At 34.0% G+C, this 23,628-nt stretch overlaps 1 protein-coding gene across 7 annotated transcripts in view; it reads left to right on the top strand.

Annotated features, from left to right (window-relative positions):
- Nucleotides 1-872: 872 nt before the first annotated feature.
- The window catches only part of POSTN (periostin), a 35,413-nt gene continuing 12,657 nt past the window's right edge, over nucleotides 873-23,628 (top strand). For all 7 annotated transcript variants that reach the window (XM_003913787.4, XM_003913786.4, XM_003913782.4 and 4 more), the window contains exons 1-16: nucleotides 873-1,104; nucleotides 2,426-2,524; nucleotides 7,539-7,603; nucleotides 9,173-9,330; nucleotides 11,464-11,628; nucleotides 12,519-12,665; nucleotides 13,162-13,303; nucleotides 14,514-14,726; nucleotides 15,328-15,462; nucleotides 16,909-17,057; nucleotides 18,733-18,869; nucleotides 19,441-19,571; nucleotides 20,072-20,202; nucleotides 20,310-20,412; nucleotides 20,519-20,586; nucleotides 21,623-21,668. In XM_003913787.4, coding sequence (XP_003913836.2) covers nucleotides 986-1,104; nucleotides 2,426-2,524; nucleotides 7,539-7,603; nucleotides 9,173-9,330; nucleotides 11,464-11,628; nucleotides 12,519-12,665; nucleotides 13,162-13,303; nucleotides 14,514-14,726; nucleotides 15,328-15,462; nucleotides 16,909-17,057; nucleotides 18,733-18,869; nucleotides 19,441-19,571; nucleotides 20,072-20,202; nucleotides 20,310-20,412; nucleotides 20,519-20,586; nucleotides 21,623-21,668 — 2,008 coding nt within the window. In that variant the 5' untranslated portion in view covers nucleotides 873-985. The remainder of the gene's footprint in view (nucleotides 1,105-2,425; nucleotides 2,525-7,538; nucleotides 7,604-9,172; nucleotides 9,331-11,463; nucleotides 11,629-12,518; nucleotides 12,666-13,161; nucleotides 13,304-14,513; nucleotides 14,727-15,327; nucleotides 15,463-16,908; nucleotides 17,058-18,732; nucleotides 18,870-19,440; nucleotides 19,572-20,071; nucleotides 20,203-20,309; nucleotides 20,413-20,518; nucleotides 20,587-21,622; nucleotides 21,669-23,628) is intronic.

Raw genomic sequence — 23,628 nt, 5'->3', positions numbered from 1 at the left:
ATGTGTGGCGTAGTCAGAATGCACATGCCTTTGGCTAGGGATTGCATAGTGTAACATTGAAAGGCTTTAGTTACTCCTGATAAAATCAGAAGAATCATTTTGGCAATACCCCTGTTTCCTAATACGCATTTAATTATTCTAGTAATCTTTAGATTAGTAACACTTGCTTCCAGTAGTGGCTGCTTTTCACCAGTGGGTATCAGTAGATGTGCTTGCGTAGACATGTTCAACATCGTGTGAAGTATGTCATGAAAAACAACAAAGCACAAATGTTTTCCCTTTCTGCTTCATTTCATAAGTTGGAGAAATTTGTCAGATTAGACTTATGTTAACTCTATATGTTCCTTGATATTTGACAAAGAAAGGAAATGTAGGATAGCAAGGAAAATGTGGACTCTCCTACATGATTCTTCAGCAAGTTAGAATTCTTATTTCATATCTTACACAAGTTTTAAATCTATCCAGTGTTTGCTTTTAATCAACACGCTTTACCCCCTTGTGATTTGTCAGACTTGCATCCACCTTTGTTTTCTGGTAAAAATAATAATAATCTTTCAGTTCTGATGTGAACTGCAGTAAGACCTAACAATAATCTTGAGCACACAGACATTATACATTCTACTCTGTAAAGGACTGCAGAATATCTCTTACAACTCAACAGAAGAATTTTTCTTAAAAACTCTCTAAGATACAAAAGAATAAAACTGAGACATAAACATGCAGTGAGTCAATTGTTCATATGATTAAAAATAAGTACCTTCTTTATAATGAAAAGGAAAAGTAGCTCAATGTGTTCCTTAAATATAACTAACCAAAACAAATCTTAGCTGGCAATTTGAAGTTGCTGATGTTTCTTGGAAAGAGTTCAGATTCTCAGGTTGATGCAGTGTTCCCTCCCACAACTCTGACATGTATATAAATTCTGAGCTCTGCAAAGCCCACTGCCAGTTCTCTTCGGGGACTAACTGCAACGGAGAGACTCAAGATGATTCCCTTCTTACCCATGTTTTCTCTTCTATTGCTGCTTGTTGTTAACCCTGCAAATGCCAACAGTCATTATGACAAGATCTTGACTCATAGTCGTATCAGGGGTCGGGAACAAGGGTAAGTGATTGCTTTGGTTTTATAAACCGTTTTTCTTTTTCCTTAGCTTGTTATATGTTCAAGTATGCATAAAGTTTCTCATATATGCCTCAGGGTTTTTTTTTTCCTAATTATTATAAAGTAATAGGAAAAAAAGGAAAATGTGAGTATTCTGTGATTTCTCTATGCACTTTAAGCTTTAAGACATAATTACTCTCTAAATAACTTGAATTGCTTTTTTATGAAATATTATATAATTCTAATCTAATTAACACAATTTAGCTGGGCATTCTTTTGTGATTCCATTTACTTATGTTTTTATTTTCTTCCAAAAATCTGAAACTGAGTTTTCAAAATTAACAAATCTGTTGTTAGGAACTATCATATATATGTGAACAGCTTTGAAATATCTCACATGATGTTAGAGAAAATTTTATTTAAATTACATATGAAGGTTAAATGCTGGGTAATGTAACTAGTTCTCTGAATTCTTTGAAGCATTTAAGTTACTTTTAAACTGAATTCTGTAAACTTTGCAAGAGTAATTTATATTTTATAGAACTAATGAAATTACAACTGAGCACTTTAAAAATTACACATAATTTTGTTAATTCATCCAACCATTTATAATTTTTTAAGTGGATCTTGGCACTTCTTCCTATGCCCCACAGGGATTTTCATAATGTTCACAAGCTTCTTTGACTTACAGTGAAATAAGACCTCTATCCCTTTAAGAGGGGAAAGGGAACCTTAAAGTTGTAACAGATTAGAACATCCTCTGTCACTTCCATTCAAAAAGATAATTCTCTGTGCAACCATACTGTTTCAAAGTTAATTTTAGCACTCATTTACTTCTGTGATTACTTAACCTAGAAAATTACAGAGTATAGTGTCTGTGTACATAATAAATCTTGTCTCTTTTGCTCTCTGACCTCTCATTGTTCCAGAGAGCCCTGAAGCTATGGCCACCCTCCAAGTGAGCACACGTTTGGTTTAAAAAGGGTCAGTAGATTATCTACTATTAAGAGTAATAAGGCACATAGAAATAAAATTATGTTAATACTGTTTGAATATTTCTATTTGGTTAACTTTTTGAAACGCTTGTATTTTACTCTCAGAAATGTATAATTTTTTTCTCTCTCTCCTCGCCATCTCCCTTAGACTTTAGGTTTTTCAACAATTCAGTAGGATTGTGTTAATAGTTAGATTTGTGCAAGGCTAGAATCATATCTTTGAATATCAAATCCACACCTTAACATTTTCTTCTATCATCTGATCTTTAGATATGAAAAACTAGTCATTATTAGGACATTAACTTTTTTCCTTTCCCTCTATCCTCCAGCCCGAATGTCTGTGCCCTTCAACAGATTTTGGGCACCAAAAAGAAATACTTCAGCACTTGTAAGAACTGGTATAAAAAGTCCATCTGTGGACAGAAAGCGTAAGTCTCTTTTTTTTTTCCATAACATGTCATTTCCAAAAACAACATCATGACATATATGCCTTCCCCCTGGGTGTACACACCATTCTTCTTGAAAATACTGACCAAAATTTTGGGAGTTATTTAAAGAAAAGAAAGGAATATATACGTGAATAAAGAAGTTCTCCCTGCATCTCCAATATTACTATTAGGAACTCAGATTTCTTCCTGAATCCATGTGACGTGGCGGCCAGAAGGAAGCAGATCACATGGCTAAGGATTGGGTATAGAATCTGTGTGAATATATGATGTGGTTTCTACTCCTGGTTTGGCCCTCTTTTATCTTAGGCAAGTCACTTAACCTCTGTGACTTAGTTTCCTCATTTTATAAAAAAGTGGGCCAGAAGAACAAACTGATTTAAAATATCAGTTTCTGAGGCAAAAAGTTAATGTTTTCCTCCAGTCCTTTGGAAATTGTCTAAAGTATTCCAGTTTACCTTAGAGTTTTCATCAAAGCTTAAAGTTAAAAGATACTTGACTTTATCTCTTTATTTAATCCAGTGATTCTCACTTCAAGATGCTCCATCCTCAGAGGTCCACAAGGTGGTAATGGAAGCTCATCATTATAGTTAATATCTCAATAGCCCAAAGAATGATTATGTTTTAACATATGTTTCACTGATTACCTTAAAATTGGAAAGCATTATTTCTTACTTACTAGACATGCCTTCTGGTTTGTTTTACCAATAAATATTGGTAGAAAAAAGTAATAAACCTTCTGGGCATATTAAGGTCAAGAACCACTCCTGTGATCCAAAATCTTTATTTTACAATGAGAGAGCCCAGTCATAAATAGGGCAAGTAATACAATCAGAAAGGTTTAGGTGCCACCCCAGTCAAGAAAACAGTGCAAGTGACTTCTTCCTGCTTCCCATTAATTTGAAGTTCACCCTTAGTGATGGATGCCTTGAGAATCAAAAGACCCCAAGGAAGAACCTGCTTTATACATCAGCATTAAAATTCAGTTACCCTAAGTTCGGGTGGAAGAATTGATGGGAAACTTATTTCTAAGTTAATAATATTGGTATAAATACTAGACATGGGCCAGGAGTGGTGGCTCACACCTGTAATCCCAGCACTTTGGGGGACCGAGGCAGGGGGATCACTTGAGACCAGGAGTTCGAGGCCAGCCTGGCTAACATGGTGAACCCTGTCTCTACTAAAAAAACACAAAAATTAGCCGGATGTCGTGGCAGGCACCTATTTGGGAGGCTGAGGCAGGAGAATCGCTTGAACCTAGGAGGTGGAGGTTGCAGTGAACCAAGATGGCACCACCGCAGTCCCGCGTGGCAACAGAGTGAGACTCTGTCTCAAAAAAAATAAATAAAAATATGGAATCACTTAACCTCTTGTAGACTTACCTGTAAAACATGGATTTAATAGCTATATTAAAGAATTTCTGAGAAGATAAAATGAATTGATAAATGTGAAATTACTAAGTACCCATAATGCATAATATCAATTGTCCTTAAAACTAAACTCTTTTAACAAATGCATAGATGTAGACAGGAAAGGAAGTTGTGACCAGATGCCTATTTGAAATGCACAAGATTGTCTTTATTTCTAAGTAAGAACATGTATACAAGGCATTTAACCTTAGCTGGGTTGCATCTCCACATGGTAACCAAGTCTAGGGCACCAGAGGACCTTGCTGACCATCCCCTGCTCATTGGCTTAATAGAGTTTCAACTCGATGTTATCTTTTGACCTGAACATTATTCCTATTATTGTGCAGACTTCTGCTAGACTTGTGAGTCATTCACACAATTATAATGCAATCAGTTGTTACAATGGTCTCTGGCATGCTGCAAGCTAGGCCCCAGTAGGGATTCTAAGGCTTTGAGTTTTCCTCTTTGTTCTTTATATTCATGGATACCATGAAGCATATTTGAAATGCACACTAACTAGATAAGAAAGGACCTTCACCCTGAAATGTTAGGGAGAACGCTTCTTACATCCTTCCTAGAAGATAGAGAAGAATGCCATCAATTTACTTTAACCATCTAAATATATGAGAGATGTCAAGGCTTGTACAGAGGCTATGCCAAAATTCTTTCTTGCTTTCCATTAAAAAAAAAAAAAAAAAAAAAAAAATCACTACTTTGAAGCCTGGCTTTTCTTTTCTTTTTTCTTTTCTTTTTATAACCAGAAATGTAACAGTGTCTCCTTTGTTCAATTTTATCAGCTTATTTTTCTAAAGTGGCTTCATTTTCAAAAACATAGTTACATCTGGGCACTGAAATAAATGTAAATGCTAATTTCAAATAACCAAAGAAATCAATACTATTGACAGGAAGACTGGTCTGCCGTCTGCTTGCTTCTGCTGAAATTTCCAGAGATATCTTCAGGACTTTATGATCAGATGACAGAAATGTTTGCCTTTCAGCTGAACAGTTTGCTCTGGGGATTTGAGAAAAGTAAACTGAGCAGGCCTAATGAAAAACATGAAGCTTCCTAGGGTCAAGATATTGTCCAAAATATATATTGGTCTAGTAATATAGTATTCTGGAAAATTCCTCTAGAGAATGTCTGTGACATTTTTAGCTGGCATCTCATGAAATAGTAGATACTATTCTGAGAGCAAAAATAAATTTCTCATGTTTAGAGCTATGTGTAGCAATGATATTTTTTTTACTCTTGTTTTGCCCTACTGACCATATGGGAACATTGAATTTTGGGTAGCATAAATGTTCTTCTGAAAAAAAACCCTTTTTTCTTTTCAAAATATCTGCTCAGAGATAACCATATTGTTCAATTATCAGCTGATATTACAATGAACTGTTGGAATGTTATCTCATCTACTGCATTAATTCTCTACAAAATTATGACTGACCCTTGTTATATTAGCATTTGCTGTATACTTTTTTGTTAAATTTCCTTTTCTATTCACTATTTCACTTCAAGTAAGTATTATCAATCTATGGACTAAGCACATTTGTATCTCATTTTAAAAATTGTATACAACATATGCTAAAGCTAATATATAAGCAATTCTTAATCTTTTGACATCCAATAATTAGATTTATTTACAAGAGCTCATGTAAATAAAATTATCTAGAGGCTCTATTATGATTTGCATAAGGCTCCTATGTACCTTGTATATGTTTCCAATACCAACTATTCTTCAAACTATATTAAAATTAGAGAATAACTTGAAGTGGGTATTTCCCATTTAATTTTGTTCGTATTTTTAGCTATCTATGATTCTTAAGCCAATATTTCATGCCAGGAATTTTTTATTAACAGATAGAGAATATGGATTCAAAGTTATAAACAGGACTACAAATCCTAGATAATTACTTAATGTACCAGGGGTTCAATTTGAAAACATTTATTTACTTTTACTCGACTGTATAAAATTATCTCTTACATCATTAAAATTTTTGCTTCTTGATAGTTTGCTTTCATCATTTTTATCATACTAAAAAAAATTTTATTCTTATACTTGGCAATCTCTTTCATGTATAAATTATTTGATTCATTCATACTTCTTGATTACAATTATGACAACTAGATAAAAAGCCAGAAAAGAAATAGCATCTGAATTAGCTGATTCATGTTTAATTAGTGAATCACAAAATATCTATAATTGTCATAATCTGACATGATATCAATTAAAAATTACAAAATGATGTGCATTTATTTTTTACTTGTAATAATCCCCCCACTTCTAATTGTTTGTTTGATACATGTACCTTTATATTTCTATTGAAAGGAAACATAAGTAACTATGTAAAATTTTAGTTAAAATAGGCTATCTATATTGGATGATGAAGTCCAGAAAATATTCTATGAAATGTGAAAGAATAAAAATTAGGATTATATTAATAATATTATATATTAATATAATCAGTTTTTATTTTGTAAGCAATTATATATTTTTTATTACTATTTTCCCTCAAAATATAGTAAATTAGATAAATTTATTTTTTGTATATCTTGATATCTTGAATTTTCTGGTCTGTTACCTTAATTATTGTCTATATAACTCAATACACTTTGTTAACTTTAAACAGGATGCCATTTTCTTGAATACTAAGCTCTAATATTAAAATAAACTTAGATTATTTTTATCAAATTTTACACAAATAAAAATATTTCAAAGTTTATATATAATACAATTAATAATTATACTTGCAATTCAAACCAAATGCAGCATTATTTTAGTTAGCAATGAGAAAGCATGTTATGGATTCAAATGGTTCGATGTATTTTCTTATGTTTCCACTTCTATTAAAGCACATTTCTACCCATTTTTAGTTTACAAAATGATTTCAAAATCATTATTTCATTTGAGATTCACAATTACTCTTTGAGTAGATACCATAGCTACTATATTCATGTTAAATACTTGGGGAAACAGGGACGCTAGTTGATTAAATGACTTGGGGCTCAAGGTTCACATGTCAACCAAGTAACAGAACTTGGACCCAAATTTCATTCTTGTGGATCAACATTCTGGAACTTTTCTATAGTAACATGAGACTGTAGTGAGAAATCAAACTCATATAAATATAGAAAAAATTGGCGGGGCACGGTGGCTCACGCCTGTAATCCCAGCACTTTGGGAGGCTCAGGTGGGCAGATCACGAGGTCAGGAGATGGAGACCATCCTGGCCAACACGGTGAAACCCCGTCTCTACTACAAAACATACAAAAAATTAGCCGGGCGAGGTGGCGGGCGCCTGTAGTCCCAGCTACTCCGGAGGCTGAGGCAGGAGAATGGCGTGAACCCGGGAGGCGGAGCTTGCAATGAGCCGAGATCGCGCCACTGCACTCCAGCCTGGGCGATAGAGCAAGACTCCGTCTCAAAAAAAAAGAAAAAATACCGGGGGTGGCGGGAGGGGGCGGGGGGAACCCTGATTTTTAGAATCTCAGCAAATCAAGGCAATAAGTGAAATATTTTGTCAAATTTTTGTCAAAATGTATCCTATTTAGTTTCTCATTTTAATATTAATTTTCTTCCAATGTACAGGACTGTGTTGTATGAATGTTGTCCTGGTTATACGAGAATGGAAGGAATGAAAGGCTGCCCAGCAGGTAAAATCTCAATTTCTTGAGTTAAATAAGGAACACTTTATATGCAAGGAAAGGGTTGAGGTGGCTTGTGGAGAAGCCAATTTTGTATGTGTGTACTCAGCACCATCCTAAATCCAAGATATATCCCTCCTATGTTTGTGTTAATCATGAATTTATCACGATGATAAAATGTAAGAACACATTTCTCATACACTGGATGCTGGGCAATACAACAGAAACTTAGTCATAAATTTAAATTAGTTCAGCTTCCCTTCAGGAACAAAACTCTTTATAAAATCCCATTCTTTGAAGTTGTCTAGGAACATAGAACTTAACTACTTGGTGAAACCTCATCTTCTCTAGTTGAATAGCTCTGATTTTATAATGTTCCTTATATTGAAATTTGGTTTCCTATACCTCTGCCAACTAGAGAAAAAAAATAGTTCATCTATTTCCTCTTTGAAATGACAGCCGTTCAGATATTTCATGCCAATCATCACGCCTTTCCTCCGGCTACCCTCGCTTCTTGAATAAAATCTTCTGTTCTCTGGGCTAACCATCCCCAATTCTTTTAATATGACATAGACTTTGAAGCCTTCCCCATTATAACACCAACAGACAGAAAGTCTCCAGTTCAGTAATCTTTTTTCTGAATATAAACCTAGACTGATATTTAAAATCCATCCATGTGGGTCTGAGCATTTAAGACAATACTAAGATAAGTACCTGATTTGGGGAGACCTTGCACTTCAGATAATGTCATTGGTAACCGTGTTACATCATTAGCTTATATTGAATTTGGAATCAATTAAAATTGATTACCAGTTTTTTTACATAAACCATTAAGTCAGGTCTCTAGGATTTGTTTTTCTCAATTTAGGCATAGGAATTACATGGAAACTTGTTAAATTTAACCTTGCTCATTTTGACTCAATTTCTCCATCTTTTTAGGGTCTTTTAAAATCCCGGTTTTTATACTTACTAGTTGTGTCACCAAATCTAAGGATATTCACAAATTTAATAACCATTTATTCTATGCTATCAAATTATACTAATGTTCAAATCAAATAGTGTCAGAAAAAATAAGTTGACTGCACATTACTAGATAAATCCCTTTAGGTTGACATTCACGCATGAATCTTCTGACGTTTGGAAGAAATAATCTGGAAGGATTCAATACTTTGAATTATTTGCTAACAGAACTTATAATGAAAACAAGCAGGCCTACATATTTTTAGGGATCCAAATCTATACAAATGATAGATTTAAATAATAGATAATATTGAATTATAATTGAATTATTATTGACATAGCAGGATTGAGATCTAAATAGGTTAAATGTTAAACCAGGATAAGAGTTTAAAATTTTTTATCCTTAACACAAAGGATATGTAACATAATGTTTTTCAGTAGCATTTTATTATTTAGCACTCAAAAGATAACTTTTATATAAAAATGATTATTCACATAATTGTATTGCTAAAATTATTAGTTAAATGTCTTGGGAAACATAGTATAAGGTTTAAATGATTATGAATCATATCCTGAGAATATTATCCCCAGTACTGATTCATTTCTTGATTATTTCAGTTTTGCCCATTGACCATGTTTATGGCACTCTGGGTATCGTGGGAGCCACCACAACGCAGCACTATTCTGATGCCTCAAAACTGAGGGAGGAGATCGAGGGAAAGGGATCCTTCACTTACTTCGCACCGAGTAATGAGGCTTGGGACAACTTGGATTCTGTAATTCAGTATTTTTATCAATAGATTTATTTTTTGCTGTTATTGTTATTTCATTTTAACTGATTTGTTAACTTGGATATTAGTAGAAATTGTGTATCTTTCTATTGTACATATATGAGGACATCTAAAGGGATGAGTTATTGAGGAAAGTAAAATACCTTAATACATCCGCAAATAGAATAACTCTCCAGGAGACTTATATGTTAATTTTTTAAAGAAGGAGAACCAAGAATCGGCTAAAAGGGCGCTTGTTATTCTATTTTGCTCCTTTCCTTTTTCCTGTTTGTTTGTGAGGATATGTATGTAATTTTAGATAACATGTCTAACAGAAAGGTAAGTTAAGAAGCCTACTGAAATTTAAAATTATCATAAGCTATATTATATAGCACTATTTTATTATGTATGTTTAATTATATGTAAATATATATGGATGTTCAGGTTGTCAAATTTGTATACATGTATGTGGATAGTTAAAGGAAATGTGAAAATACATTTGATTCAGACTTGTGCACAGTCTAATTTACAATGCCTTAAATTATTACTCAATTTCCGAATCTATAAAACTGATATAAAAATACATTCCTACTTTCTACTAGATATGGAGATGAATTGATAATTATTACTAGAGTCAAATATACTTAGTAAAATGTAGGCATGTATCTGTAGGCATTATCTTGCTACATTAGCTATGTGGTTGACTGCTTGATTATAGACCTCCCCCTTCTGAGTGTCTTTTACCACATCTGTAGCCCCCTCTTCAGTCCCTTTTGCTGACTCTTCTTCCTTGCCTTAAAGAATGGAACTTGTAAGAATTTCTTCCAGCAACTTGACTCTACTCTTTAAATGCGCTTAACATGGTTTCAGCTATCACTTCAGTGCATACAAACATTAAACCCACGCTTGTTGTTTGGACTTGTTTCTTCTTGGAACCTCAGTAGAATATTTCTACTGTTTATCTTAGGATTTATCCTTGGATATACCATTTGCATCTTTAAACAAAAGTTATCTAAAACATATGCAATTTTCTTTCATCCCATAAATAATTGTTTTTAGTGCCTTTTACCCACAATTGGCAGTGCCAGTCTCAATGTTCAGACTTGAAATTTGTAAGTCATCCTTACTTCCCCTTTCTCCAATTCTTACAAACTGCTGTTAGCCTTATCTCATATTTCATCTAAAGTGATCCCCCTAATACTCTCATTTCTGCTGTACGTTACCACTCAACTTTCCTGAAGCCTGGTTCTAATCATTAAATTCCAATGCCACAAAATCTTCAGTGGTTCCTCATTGCCAGTTTATTTCACTCCTTCTTAGGGCATTAAAGTCATCCACATTATTGTCCAACATACCCTTCTAAATTTCTTAGTGTTGTCTGAGAAACATAAAAGTATGTGTTAACCAAACTGGACAACTTTTGCTCTCTTGGCATTCACCCTATGTCAGTACTGGACTTAGAAGACCACCACATCATTCCTATTGATTTAAATATCATGGTCTATCTCCAAACTACTTCCAAATAGCTGTTCTCTTTCTTATTTGAGCCCTGAAAGCATTTTTCCCCTCTGTCCTGTATCTTACTGTGTCTACTTTTACCTGCTGCTACTGATAAACGGTTGTGACTTTTTGCTTTATCTATCATTGTATTTCCCATAGCATTGAGTAAAGCATAATATAATACATGGTGTTGGATATATAAAAAGGTACAGGACGGTTGAATTCCTGAATTTGTTATGGAATAAACATGAAACCCTTGTTAAAACTCAAGTGTTGCATACAAATATAATGTCATTTTTGTTTTGTTTGCCACTTAAAATTTTTAAATATGTGATAATTTCATATCTCCCTAATTCTTATCATTTTATTTGTTATATCAAGATTGTCTCTTCATCAACATATTCACTTTAAAAATTGTGTGTTCTAAGTACTCTATCACATTCAAGATCCTTAACTATCTGAACTTATATAATTCCTTAACCAATTTGAATAATATAATTTTAAGTTATTTATGTCAATTTTATATGACCATCTGATAATGCAATGAGAAAATAGCAAGGCAGTAGAAATAGGGTGATTATAAGACTTTTACTAATGTTCCACAATAAATTGAATTTCTATCATTGCAATTTTTCCTAGGATATTCGTAGAGGTTTGGAGAGCAACGTGAATGTTGAATTACTGAATGCTTTACATAGCCACATGATTAATAAGAGAATGTTGACCAAAGACTTAAAAAATGGCATGATTATTCCTTCAATGTATAACAATTTGGGGCTTTTCATTAACCATTATCCCAATGGGGTAAGTTTTATCAGTAAAAAATACACTTACGAAAAATACCTTCTTTAATTTTGTCTATACTTTTTATGTAATGCTCACAAAAATAATAAAATATTAGTGACAATAAGGTAAGTGCTATATTATGACTTTACCTCTAAATCTAGGGCATGCAAATTTCCAATCTGGTTATTAATTTCTACCAAAGAGTGATTGGTAAAGGACAAATTACATGAACAGTTCATTGACAGTAGACAAGTATTCTAAAAAAGGAAATTTTAGTAGTTGATGTATTTGAAATAATTTATTGTAGTAGCAAAAAGAATAATCAAAGAATGAGTGTTCTTTTACTCCCCCCCTCTAGCTACTGTAGTACTTGTGTGTTTGGATCAGTTTTTGTGGAAAATTGCCAATGGGGTCATAGAACTTTTTCCACAGCCAAATTCTCAGGGACAAAAGAGGTCAGTGATGAAGCAATATTTAGGAAGTTCTTGTACTAGAACTAATTATATATATATACAATAATTATTTGTTTCTCCTTCTCAAAACTTAATTTTTAGGGCTGATTAGACTTCTTTACATAATTCATTTACCCACATTAAAAAGTTTATGACTATTTGTATAAAAGAGAGGAAAAAAGCAATAATTTGAAAGAAAAAAGCACCTTTGCCTTATGTTGCTAGATATGTTAAGTATGAATAGACTTAGGTTCTCAACTGGTTCCCTTTTCCTTTACAGTTTCTTTTTTAGATAAAACAACATGTAAATCTTCATCCACAGCATTTCCATTTAGAATGTAGTTTCCCATTTGTTACATTTACTACTATAAATGAAAAACTGGGAATGCACTTGCAGTCTCAGTGGTCAATGGATGTCTCTGGTTTCAGCACTTTGATTTTTCCAAATAATTATAGGTTGTCACCGTTAATTGTGCTCGAATTATCCATGGGAACCAGATTGCAACAAATGGTGTGGTCCATGTCATTGACCGTGTCCTTACACAAATTGGTACCTCAATTCAAGACTTCATTGAAGCAGAAGATGATCTTTCATCTTTTAGAGTAAGTCTAAGAGCAGATTGTCTTGAGTCATTGAAATCCCTCCTCTTCTCCTGTCAAAACCTAAAAACAATAAAAATGCTATTAAATCTGGCAAAAATGTAACAAACATTTTTTGAAATGGCTATCATTTTCATTTTACGCAGGAGAAACCATCTCATATGAAATAATATTTCTATGGAAATGATAGAGTAAGAATGGTTAGTTATGTGACTGGTGTGTATTTAGTGCATTTAGAACGTGTTCATCCGTTATTATATATACTGCTGGATATTGCTATACTCCCACAAACATGGGCAGAATTCCCATTCTTGCAGGCACAATTTGAAGAAAGTTGGAAAAGACGGTTGTGTCAAAAAGTAATATTTTGAAGATCGAACAACAACAAGCCTCTATAGTGTAGGAATCAGCTCCTTCATGTCAGCCTAGGCTAAGTGTGTTGTAATTTTCTTTTGGATTTACAATGTGAAAGTCTCTGAAAAGCACATTTGTGTTTCAGGCAGCTGCCATCACATCGGACATATTGGAGGCCCTTGGAAGAGACGGTCACTTCACACTCTTTGCTCCCACCAACGAGGCTTTTGAGAAACTCCCACGAGGTGTCCTAGAAAGGATCATGGGAGACAAAGTGGCTTCTGAAGGTAGTTAAAATTCTTCCTCTCTAAGAAGTCTCCCAGCATTCTGAGAGGGGAATAAAAAAGAGGCTAGTTCTTGCCAATAATGTTAGTTTTAATAAGCAAAGGCAAGGAAAAATTTTTATTCTGAGATGTACTATAAGTCTTCCAAAAGTCCTTGAAAGAGTAGGCAGAGTATAATTCTTAAATAATAAGAATATTCTTAAGATCACATTCTTTCATACTACTTTCAAGTAAATAAGTAGTAGAAATTCAGAAAGATTAACAGGTGTTGGAAAGAAATATTAGATCAAATTTTAATATTGTATGCATGTTATACAATGCTTTTAATTCTGTATTTATGCCAAAAGATACTGAGTTGTGAGAATCTTATGGTTCTCCTGGGCCTCTAATTACTGATACACAGAAGAATTTGGTGGCTTGCCAAGCTTCCTTCTCTGTTGTGAGATAGGTTTTACATTGTGCTTGCATACTTCACTTACTCAGCCTATCCCAAAATACATTTGACCAGTTTAAGATGAGAACGTTTTAGGATGCAGGATAGATACAATGTAACTGAGGCATAGATCCTTCCAGAGGCCCTGCAATAAATCATCTTTATTTGGCTACTTTCTAGAAGTTGCCTTGCGGAAATAATTTGTCTTATCCTTAGCCTCTATTGACCTCATTACACGTTATGTACAAATATTCTGCCATAAGCAGCTATTACAAGATACTGTTCTTGGGCATTTTGGAATTTAACAGGCTTTCCCTTTTTCTCTCTTTTGGTAGAGAGGGGTCTTGCTGTGTTTCCCATGATGGTCTTGAATTCCTGGCCTCAAACAATCCTCTCACCTAGGCCTCCCAAAGTGTTGAGATTACAGGTGTGATTCATTGTGCCAGTCAAAGGTCTTCTGAAAGGAACAATTCTTGCTTTCACCCAGGAGTTACTTTCTTATGATAGCTGGAACTTAACCCACCACGTTTTCTAATGCTGCACCAATCATTTCCTGAAGTTGATCACCTCTTACTATTCCTACGAAGCTTAGCTGTTCTCATTTTGTAGTTGATAGGAAAAAACTTCTAGAACGTAAATAGGATTTTAAAGCTGTTAGTGAATCCTTAGGTCTTACTACATTTTAAGGATTACTTAGTTCCACAATGAAACACATCTTTTCAGGGTCAAAATGTTATTTTCCTGGATCTGAAAGCGAACTGTTTTTATTTTGTTCTCCAGCTCTTATGAAGTATCACATCTTAAATACTCTCCAGTGTTCTGAGTCTATTATGGGAGGAGCAGTCTTTGAGACGCTGGAAGGAAATACAATTGAGATAGGATGTGACGGTGACAGCATAACAGTAAATGGAATCAAAATGGTGAACAAAAAGGATATTGTGACAAATAATGGTGTGATCCATTTGATTGATCAGGTCCTAATTCCTGATTCTGGTAAGCAACGTTTCTTTTTGTTTGTTTTATTTTACTTACTATAAATTTACTAATTATGCTGTCTCAAAGAGTAAGTCCATGAAAAATGAATATGCAGTATAAAGAATGTCATGCAAAGCACTAACACAATAAATAGTGAGCTACTTGCATACTCCATAGATAGTGTAGTGACGGGCACTCCATGCATGAATCTTTGGCGTTCTAGGGTTTCTGACATGTAATATTTATAAAGGTTTTCACAGTGCCAGAGTTTTTCTTGGAAACAGAAGGAAAGATCTAACCAAATGGTCAGCTTTGGATAAATGAAAAAGCTATGGAACTCACAGCGTAGAGAGATGACAGATGAACAATACAGAATTAAAGAAACATGTAGTAGGAAGACAGAAAAATATTTTCCTTCAGAAATTCATTGTGATTATCCACTCCTGCCAAAAATGGAAGTGAAAATCTCTTATTAGGGAGTGGGAGGATGTCTTATCACATTGACGTTGCAGTAAATAGCTTACGATATTAGAAAACAGTCAGGAATTGACTTACCAGTTTCATGATGGAGATAATAGCAATGATGACATTGTTGGGATGGTGATGGTTTATTTTTCAGCCAAACAAGTTACTGAGCTGGCTGGAAAACAGCAAACCACTTTCACGGATCTTGTGGCCCAATTAGGCTTGGCATCGGCTCTGAGGCCAGATGGAGAATACACTTTGCTGGCACCTGTGAATAATGCATTTTCTGGTATGTACTGGACACTGTTGTTCCTGCTCTCTGCCTACACTCTTTAATTTGTGATGATTGTTTGCAATAAGAAAGAGATGTTTCATGAGGCATTGATTAGTTCCTGCACTGGCTACACATACAGTGTGCTAGCACTGCATTGTCTCTACTAAAATGTTCTTCATTTCAAAACATTTCATTATAATGGATAATAGCCTACAGAGAGTGAAAGTTTGTAATTAGAAGTATTCACACCAGGCGCAGTGGCTCACACCTGTAATCCCAGCACTTTGGGAGAACAAGACAGGTGGATCACTTGAGATCAGGAGTTTGAGACCAGCCAGGTCAGAATGGTGAGAACCCATCTCTACTAAAAGTACAAAAGTTAGTCAGGTGTGGTGGTGCGCTCCTGTAATCCCAGCTACTTGGGAGACTGAGGCAGGAGAATGGCTTGAACCCAGGAGGCAGATGGCGCCACTGCACTCCAGCCTGGGCAACAGAGTGAGACTCCATCACAAAAAAAAAAAAATTTTTTTAAAAAGCATATTCAGTTTCTCTGTGGATCTAATATTTCCAGCACAATAAGGATGCATTGATAGATCTTTAAAAAAAAAAAAAACTGATTTATTTGCTACCAACATAATATTTAGAAATAGGTGTATTTTGCATCTCAAAATTTGGACAGTAAGGGTGTCAAATTATAAATAAAATGAAGAGACCATTATACACTTCCATATCATGATGTAAAACAGTATATATAAAATTTCACCTAGTTGTTGCTATTCACAGACCATGATCAGATTCATGCAATCTGCCACCTTTCTCAGGACAATGATTTCACAGACATATTTAAATTGTTGGCAAAATTTATTAAAAATAGGTAACACAATTTTTTGTTTTTCCAAATGCTAAATTATGGTATAAAAAACTATTAATCAAAAACATTGAATTCCTAGATATCCTGACTTTCTTTTTTGTAATAATCCTGCCTATGTGTTTTGACAATAACCCATATTTAGGAGATTGTTTGCTTTGATTCTCTTTCCAGTAATCAATATTAATTTACAAAGAATTCATCAATAGTTCTTTCATGTGACTAATGGATATATCTAATTATCATACAAAACCCTGGCCACCATTAAGGTTTAGCATTTGCCAGTGACCACTATAAAACTATGTAGCCCTTACAGAGATGAAGCTCATTGCTTGAACTGGTTGGAGCTACATTATTGTCATTTGATACAATAGGTCACCGAGTTTCTACTTGAATTGAATTGTCAGCTTTTAGCATTTAGTTGACTCATGTATTATATGAGTGCAAAATCTATGATATTATATTATATACTATATTATATATTGATATTATATTATTAATGTCAGGGATTATCTGTTTACATGATTCTCTCTTACCAGGAGAAACTTTAATGTTTTCTAAATAAAATAATGTTCTTTCTTAATTATTTACAGATGATACTCTGAGGATGGATCAGCGCCTTCTTAAATTAATTTTGCAGAATCACATATTGAAAGTAAAAGTTGGCCTTAATGAGCTTTACAATGGACAAATACTGGAAACCATTGGAGGCAAACAGCTCAGAGTCTTCGTATATCGTACAGTAAGTGAATCAGAACAAAATTAAAAGTCTGTCAAATGACATGTCAAAGAATGCTGTTTCAATGAATATTTCACAGAATTTTATGAATGTGGTTCTAACAGCGAATATTCACAGAAGCATCAGGGAACTGGGTAGCGTGGGTGAAAAGACTGTGAGCAAAGTCCATAACAAGTGCTATGTATTAAAAACTCAGGCAGTTAGATAGTTCGCATGTGTTTCATTATGAGTAACTTTGTGTTCTAGAGCATCAATTATTTTAAATTCCAGAAAACGGTAGATTTTTTAAATAAACTTTTCATTTGCAGAGTACTTTACAATTTTCAAGGTAATTCTGTTCTCTGCCTACACACCATTTTTCTTTATGATGACTGCAATAAGAAATAATAAATATTTTACAAGGCGTTGATTAGTTCCTGCACTGGCTACACATACAGTGTGTTAGCAGTATGTTGTCTCTACTGAAATGTTCTTCATTTCAAAACATTATAATGAATCAAATATGCAAGGTGACCTCATACTGTAAAATAACCAGTCCGCATCTGAATATCTTTTGAATGGCTTTCAAGATAAACCTTTATTGACACATAGAGATTTCTGGCCTCTATAAAAGGGTCTTAATGTACTTTTTTTTTTCTTTTTTTAAGAGACAGAGTTTCACTCTGTCACCCAGGCTGGAGTGCAGTGGCACAATCATAGTTCACTGTAACCTTAAACTTAAACTTAAATTTAAACTCCTTGGCTCCAGGGGATCCGCCCACCTCAGTCTTCTGAGTAGCTAGGACTGTAGGTGCACACCACCACCCTGACTGATTTTTTTAATTTAATTTTTCTTGAGACAGGGTCTCACTACATTTCCCAGCCTGGTCTCAAACTTTCAGCCTCCAGTGAACCTCCTACTTTGGCCTCCCAGTGTGCTGGGATTATAGGCATGAGTCACTGCACCCAGCCCTAACGTACTTTTTGCTGCAGAAAAAGTTATAGAAATATTGCTTATCAAAATTACAGTGCAGTATTTGTCCAGATAACATGTACAGCTATAGCTAAAAGACTTCACAGGAAGTCAGGCATTACCTAGAACTGAATCTGACACATGTCAGCAGCTCCCTACAGCTACACAATTCCAAACATTTTTAAGTATGCATTAAATGTGCTACACTTTAAATTTTATATATACAAATATATGTGTGTATATATATATATCACATTTGTTCAAAAAGCTATAAATATGTCAAAGATTTGACTTACAATGATGAATAGAGTCTTACAGTCAAGAAAATAAAGTAAATATTTATGAAGATCCTTAAAAGCACTAAAGTGAGGAAATCTTACAGATAGTATTGACCAAAAGAGGGTCTGGAGAAATAGTTCAAATCTGGATAGAAATTATAAAAATTGTAGAAGTGGGATTCCATGGAACTTTTGTAATTTATTGACAAAATTACCTGCCTGATCCATAGAGTAGCTTGAGTTTTAATAAAAAACCTGTCTAGGTAAGAAGTGTCTTGTGAGTTTGTGTGAGCCACTGAAAACAGAAGAAAGAAGCTGTTCCTGTGGCCTCAGACACTAGGCAACCTCTCAGAAGGGCCGATCTGGAAATTGAATTATGTAGTTACATCTATATGGGAAATTTCAAGCAAGGAAAAAGATACCCCCATACTTTTCTTTCCTTTCCTAGGCTGTCTGCGTTGAAAATTCATGCATGGAGAGAGGGAGTAAGCAAGGGAGAAATGGTGCTATTCACATATTCCGCGAGATCATCAAGCCAGCAGAGAAATCCCTCCATGAAAAGTTAAAACAAGATAAGCGCTTTAGGTAAGCCTATTAGTGGCACCTCCACAAAGAATGAGAGCTATTGGCATATTTTTTTTTCATAGGCAGTATCCCAAAAGGCATTCAAGTCTCCTATATGGTTGAAAATGGAATTGAGAATAAAATGTTCATACAAGTGTTTTCAAAATTGATATATGTTTCCACTGATACTTTCTGGTACACCGTAACATGATTTCGTGTGTGAAAACAAATCTAACAGACTAAACTACTCCTTGATATTTTTCTTATAATTAGTTTTTAGAAATTGATGGTATATATAGCAAAGTATTTTGTGAACTATTAAATGGCAAAAATGCTTCTTTTTGTTATGTGTGAACTTGTCAAGTTTTGTAGGATGAAATCAGATGAAAAAATTTAAAAATTATATTGTATATTTCAATCATTTTTCATGATAAAACTTTTAACAGGTAAATTGCATTTGAAACATGTGAAAATGTATGAGCAGTTCTCTCATGCTTTCCACAATACATGGATTCTATTCTATTACATGCACTGTAGGTGAATTTGCCTAAATCTAAATCTGACAACATACATATACATTCTTCCCACCTAGCACCTTTCTCAGCCTACTCGAAGCTGCAGACTTGAAAGAGCTCCTGACACAACCTGGAGACTGGACATTATTTGTGCCAACCAATGATGCTTTTAAGGGAATGACTAGTGAAGAAAAAGAAATTCTGATACGTAAGTAGAAGTGAATCCCAGATATTTTCCCTTTCATTTCAGGATCTCACTTCTTTCTCAAGCTTTCCTGTCCAGATGTCTGCCTTAAAAATGCCCCCTCCCTCTCTGGTATTCATGGCTAGCTTTAGTTTCCTTTTATTTCCTCCACTTGGGATGTGTGGAGGGTCACTCAGTAATGTTTTTAAACTGCTTACTGTTGGGCTAGATGTTCACTTATGTGGTTTCTATGAAAGACCATGTAAGTAGAGGACAAAGAAGAAAACAGTTATAATTTACAAAATAATTAGATGTTTTTCTCCCAGTAAGTTGGGTTCTATTTTGATTAGGCTAATTGAAGTAACTGTGTTTTGACATAGCGTTGATATCTACTTGAGAAAATAATGACATTATGAGAAAGTACAATATGGAAAAGATAAAGACAAATAAATGTTTTGTTTCTTAGTCCTTGTCTATCAAAAAGTCACATTATTCAATAAAAGTATACATATATTTTCCTTTAGGGGACAAAAATGCTCTTCAAAACATCATTCTTTATCACTTGACACCAGGAGTTTTCATTGGAAAAGGATTTGAACCTGGCGTTACTAACATTTTAAAGACCACACAAGGAAGCAAAATCTTTCTGAAAGAAGTAAGTTGTCTAGAAGGAATTTATGATAGTGTTCATCCATCATTAAGTTATCTAAATATTCATCCTTAATTAAATTTCCTCATTGAAATTGCCTCCTATTTTGACAGGTAAATGATACACTTCTGGTGAATGAACTGAAATCAAAAGAATCTGACATCATGACAACAAATGGTGTAATTCATGTTGTAGATAAACTCCTCTATCCAGCAGGTTTGTAATTATTGAACTCATTGATGGACTAGTCTTTTCTTAATATGAACCTAGATTTTTATTTTATGCTTTTTTACCAATATTCATTTAATATTCCTCTTCATAGACGCACCTGTTGGAAATGATCAACTGCTGGAAATACTTAATAAATTAATCAAATACATCCAAATTAAGGTACTAAAAGTTACTTGATTTATTTCTAATGTGTAGAACACATATTACAGGTTTAACATAACAGGCTAGAAATGTATGCATTAATAAGTAAATATATACTGGTCTTGGATTGCTCTTTGTTGTTTATGTAACACTGGACCACCTGTAAAGAAATGACATCATTTCTTCATGGTTTTGTTCAACAAATATCTATCAAAAGCTACTCAGGACCAAGTATTGTATAAAGCGTTATGAAAAGTATGTATTTAGGGCCAGGGGCGGTGGCTCACGCCTATAATCCCAGCACTTTGGGAGGCTGAGACGAGCGGATCACAAGGTGAGGAGATTGAGACCATCCTGGCTAAGACGTTGAAACTCCGTCTCTACTAAAAATACAAAAAATTAGCCAGGTGTGGTGGCGGACGCCTGTAATCCCAGCTACTCGGGAGGCTGAGGCAGGAGAATGGCATGAACCCGGGAGGCGGAGCTTGCAGTGAGCTGAGATGACGCCACTGCACTTCAGCCTGGGCGACTGAGCAAGACTGTCTCCAAAAAAAAAAAAGAAAAAGAAAAAGAAAAATATGTACTTAAATTGGACATGGTCTTTATTCAAAAAGTTTACAGTCCAATTTAGAAAAATAAGATGGTACATAACTAAAATATTTGTATCATTCAATATTTTCACTACAGAATATAGAGGAAAGAACATTCACTTATAAAAAATTGTCACTAATCACAGATTAAAGGCAACGGAGTATTTTTCTTCTTTGTCAATGTAGGGTAAAAGTAGCAGAAAACAAAGTAGTGTTTAATAAATATATTTAACTTTGGATAAATTATTCTATAATTTTTAAATCTCTGAATAATGAATCCAATGATTTTTATGCCATCTGACCTGATAGCATTGATTGGAAGATGATTTATATGAGGACTTCACTTCTATTAAATGTAATAATAGCTTCACTATTTTTACTTTAGTAAGAATTAAAATGGTGCCATGGTTTTGTTAACACAACTATCACAGTTCATGCTAATAAATATAAACACTTATTTTCAGTTTGTTCGTGGTAGCACCTTCAAAGAAATCCCCGTGACTGTTTATAGTAAGTATATAATAAATATTGGCCACATGGGTTGCAAGGTATGAAAAAAGAAAATACATTTCTTTGTATTTACAGAGATTATTGATAATCTGGTATTTAGAATTCCAAACTACGGCCAATCTCATTTCACTTGAAAAAAGGTCTGTGGTCTCAGATAACCCTCAACTCCAATGAACTTCTTCCCTACTCATTGGAAAAACAGGAACGATGAGACATGAGAAAGATGGCAAAATATAATATTAATGTAGCAAAGAGCCAGGAAAAAAAAAAACATAAAGGGAAGAGATGGCGAAAAGACCCTCTTAAACATATCTGAAAATTCAGATGTGTGGATACAGAAATGACCTTAACAAAGACTTGTTGTTTACGCCACGCTCAAGCCCCAAGTTATCTAAGGGAAGGCTGAGAAGCAAATGTTAAAGAATACCAATGTTTCTGAAGTGCCAGTTCAAAAACTCCCCCCTCCAAAATTGGACAAAGAACAAAAAAATCTGCCACGTGACAAATCTAAAGTTTCCATAGTCCAGGGTTCTTTGATCTCTGACACTACCAGATTATCAAAATTAAACCTCTACTACTTAACAATGGTAAAGGGTACTTCATTCTCGTAAGTGTATCTAGTAGGATATCTTTTCCATCAGGGCTTTGTTTATCTTTTATCTCTTTTTTTCTTTCACTGTAGCTTTCAAGCAGAAATCCTTTTCATTTTGTTTTGTCTCTGTAATTAAACACTCAACATGTATCAGTAGCTAAAACATTACTTCAGTCCCCACATTTATTCTGGCTAGAAAATCATTCCATTTTATACCATGAGCATTCAAGTCATTTAATTAAGAAAATTTCGCTTAAGGTTTATACTAGATATGGAAAAGGAGTAAAGCCAATGTAAGGAGCAAAACAAAATGTCTGCTGCTCTTGTTGATTCAATTATGTAATAATAACATGCAATTCCAACATCAAGCCAGCTCAGCACTGTATTAAAGATTTAATTGGAATAGTTATGATTCATCATGGGAATACAATCTTGTAAAAAATATGTTTTCTGAAAATTAAGCAATCCTTATGGGCTCTATTCATCAGACATGTTATGTCATCTTTCTTCATCAAAGGTATAAATATATACATATATATATATATACACACACACACACACACACATATTTCCACTACATTTCTTTAGCTTTCCTTCTTTACCCATGTTAGTTTCACTACTTTCTATATATGTGAATGCAATATCTTGATTACAATGAGCAAAAACATTATAATTATTTTATCCTACTAAATTGCATCCTCACTCACAGAGAATAAGCCACATTTTATTAAGATACACAAGCTCAATGGTCTTTCCCTACCTACCCAGAGGCCTTGAAACAGCTCTAACATTTACATTCCAATGTAAGATGTTCCTTTTACTTCTTAGATGGTATGCTGTTATTAAGAAGTATTTTTAAATAGAAGTAAAGATAAATTAAACCAAATTTTCTATTTTTATATTTCATTGTTGACTTGTTTCTAAAATGCCTTTAATTTTTTGCTGCATATTATCCTCATCCCCAAAATAACCTCCATTTTAAAGTGTATAGTTGAGGGGAAGGAAGCTGTTTTGGTATGAGTTGTCAAATATGGAACATTTGACCTGGAGAGGGCTAAAATGAATATTTAATCCTCAGAACTTCACCTGTCAAAACTATTTAAGTCTGCAGAAAATAAAGATTGAAATGAAAACTACCAACCAACTGAACATTCAAAACGTCAAATTCCTTAACATGATGTAAATAATGTAAGCTAAAAGTAATTAATCCATTTTGATAGTAGCAATAGAGACCCCTGTATATTCGACCTTCATGGAAAGGTTCTTCTGTGGCAAGACCACCTCTGGAACCAATACTTGAACACACAGATTTGTTATATTTTAGAGCTTCACAATTTGAGATCTTAAAATACAAAACTTAATAAGGCT

Source organism: Papio anubis, chromosome 15 (assembly GCF_008728515.1).
Source record: "Papio anubis isolate 15944 chromosome 15, Panubis1.0, whole genome shotgun sequence".
NCBI lineage: Eukaryota > Metazoa > Chordata > Mammalia > Primates > Cercopithecidae > Papio > Papio anubis.
Note: the sequence above shows the minus strand (reverse complement) of the source record. Positions and strands in the feature narration are given on the sequence as shown.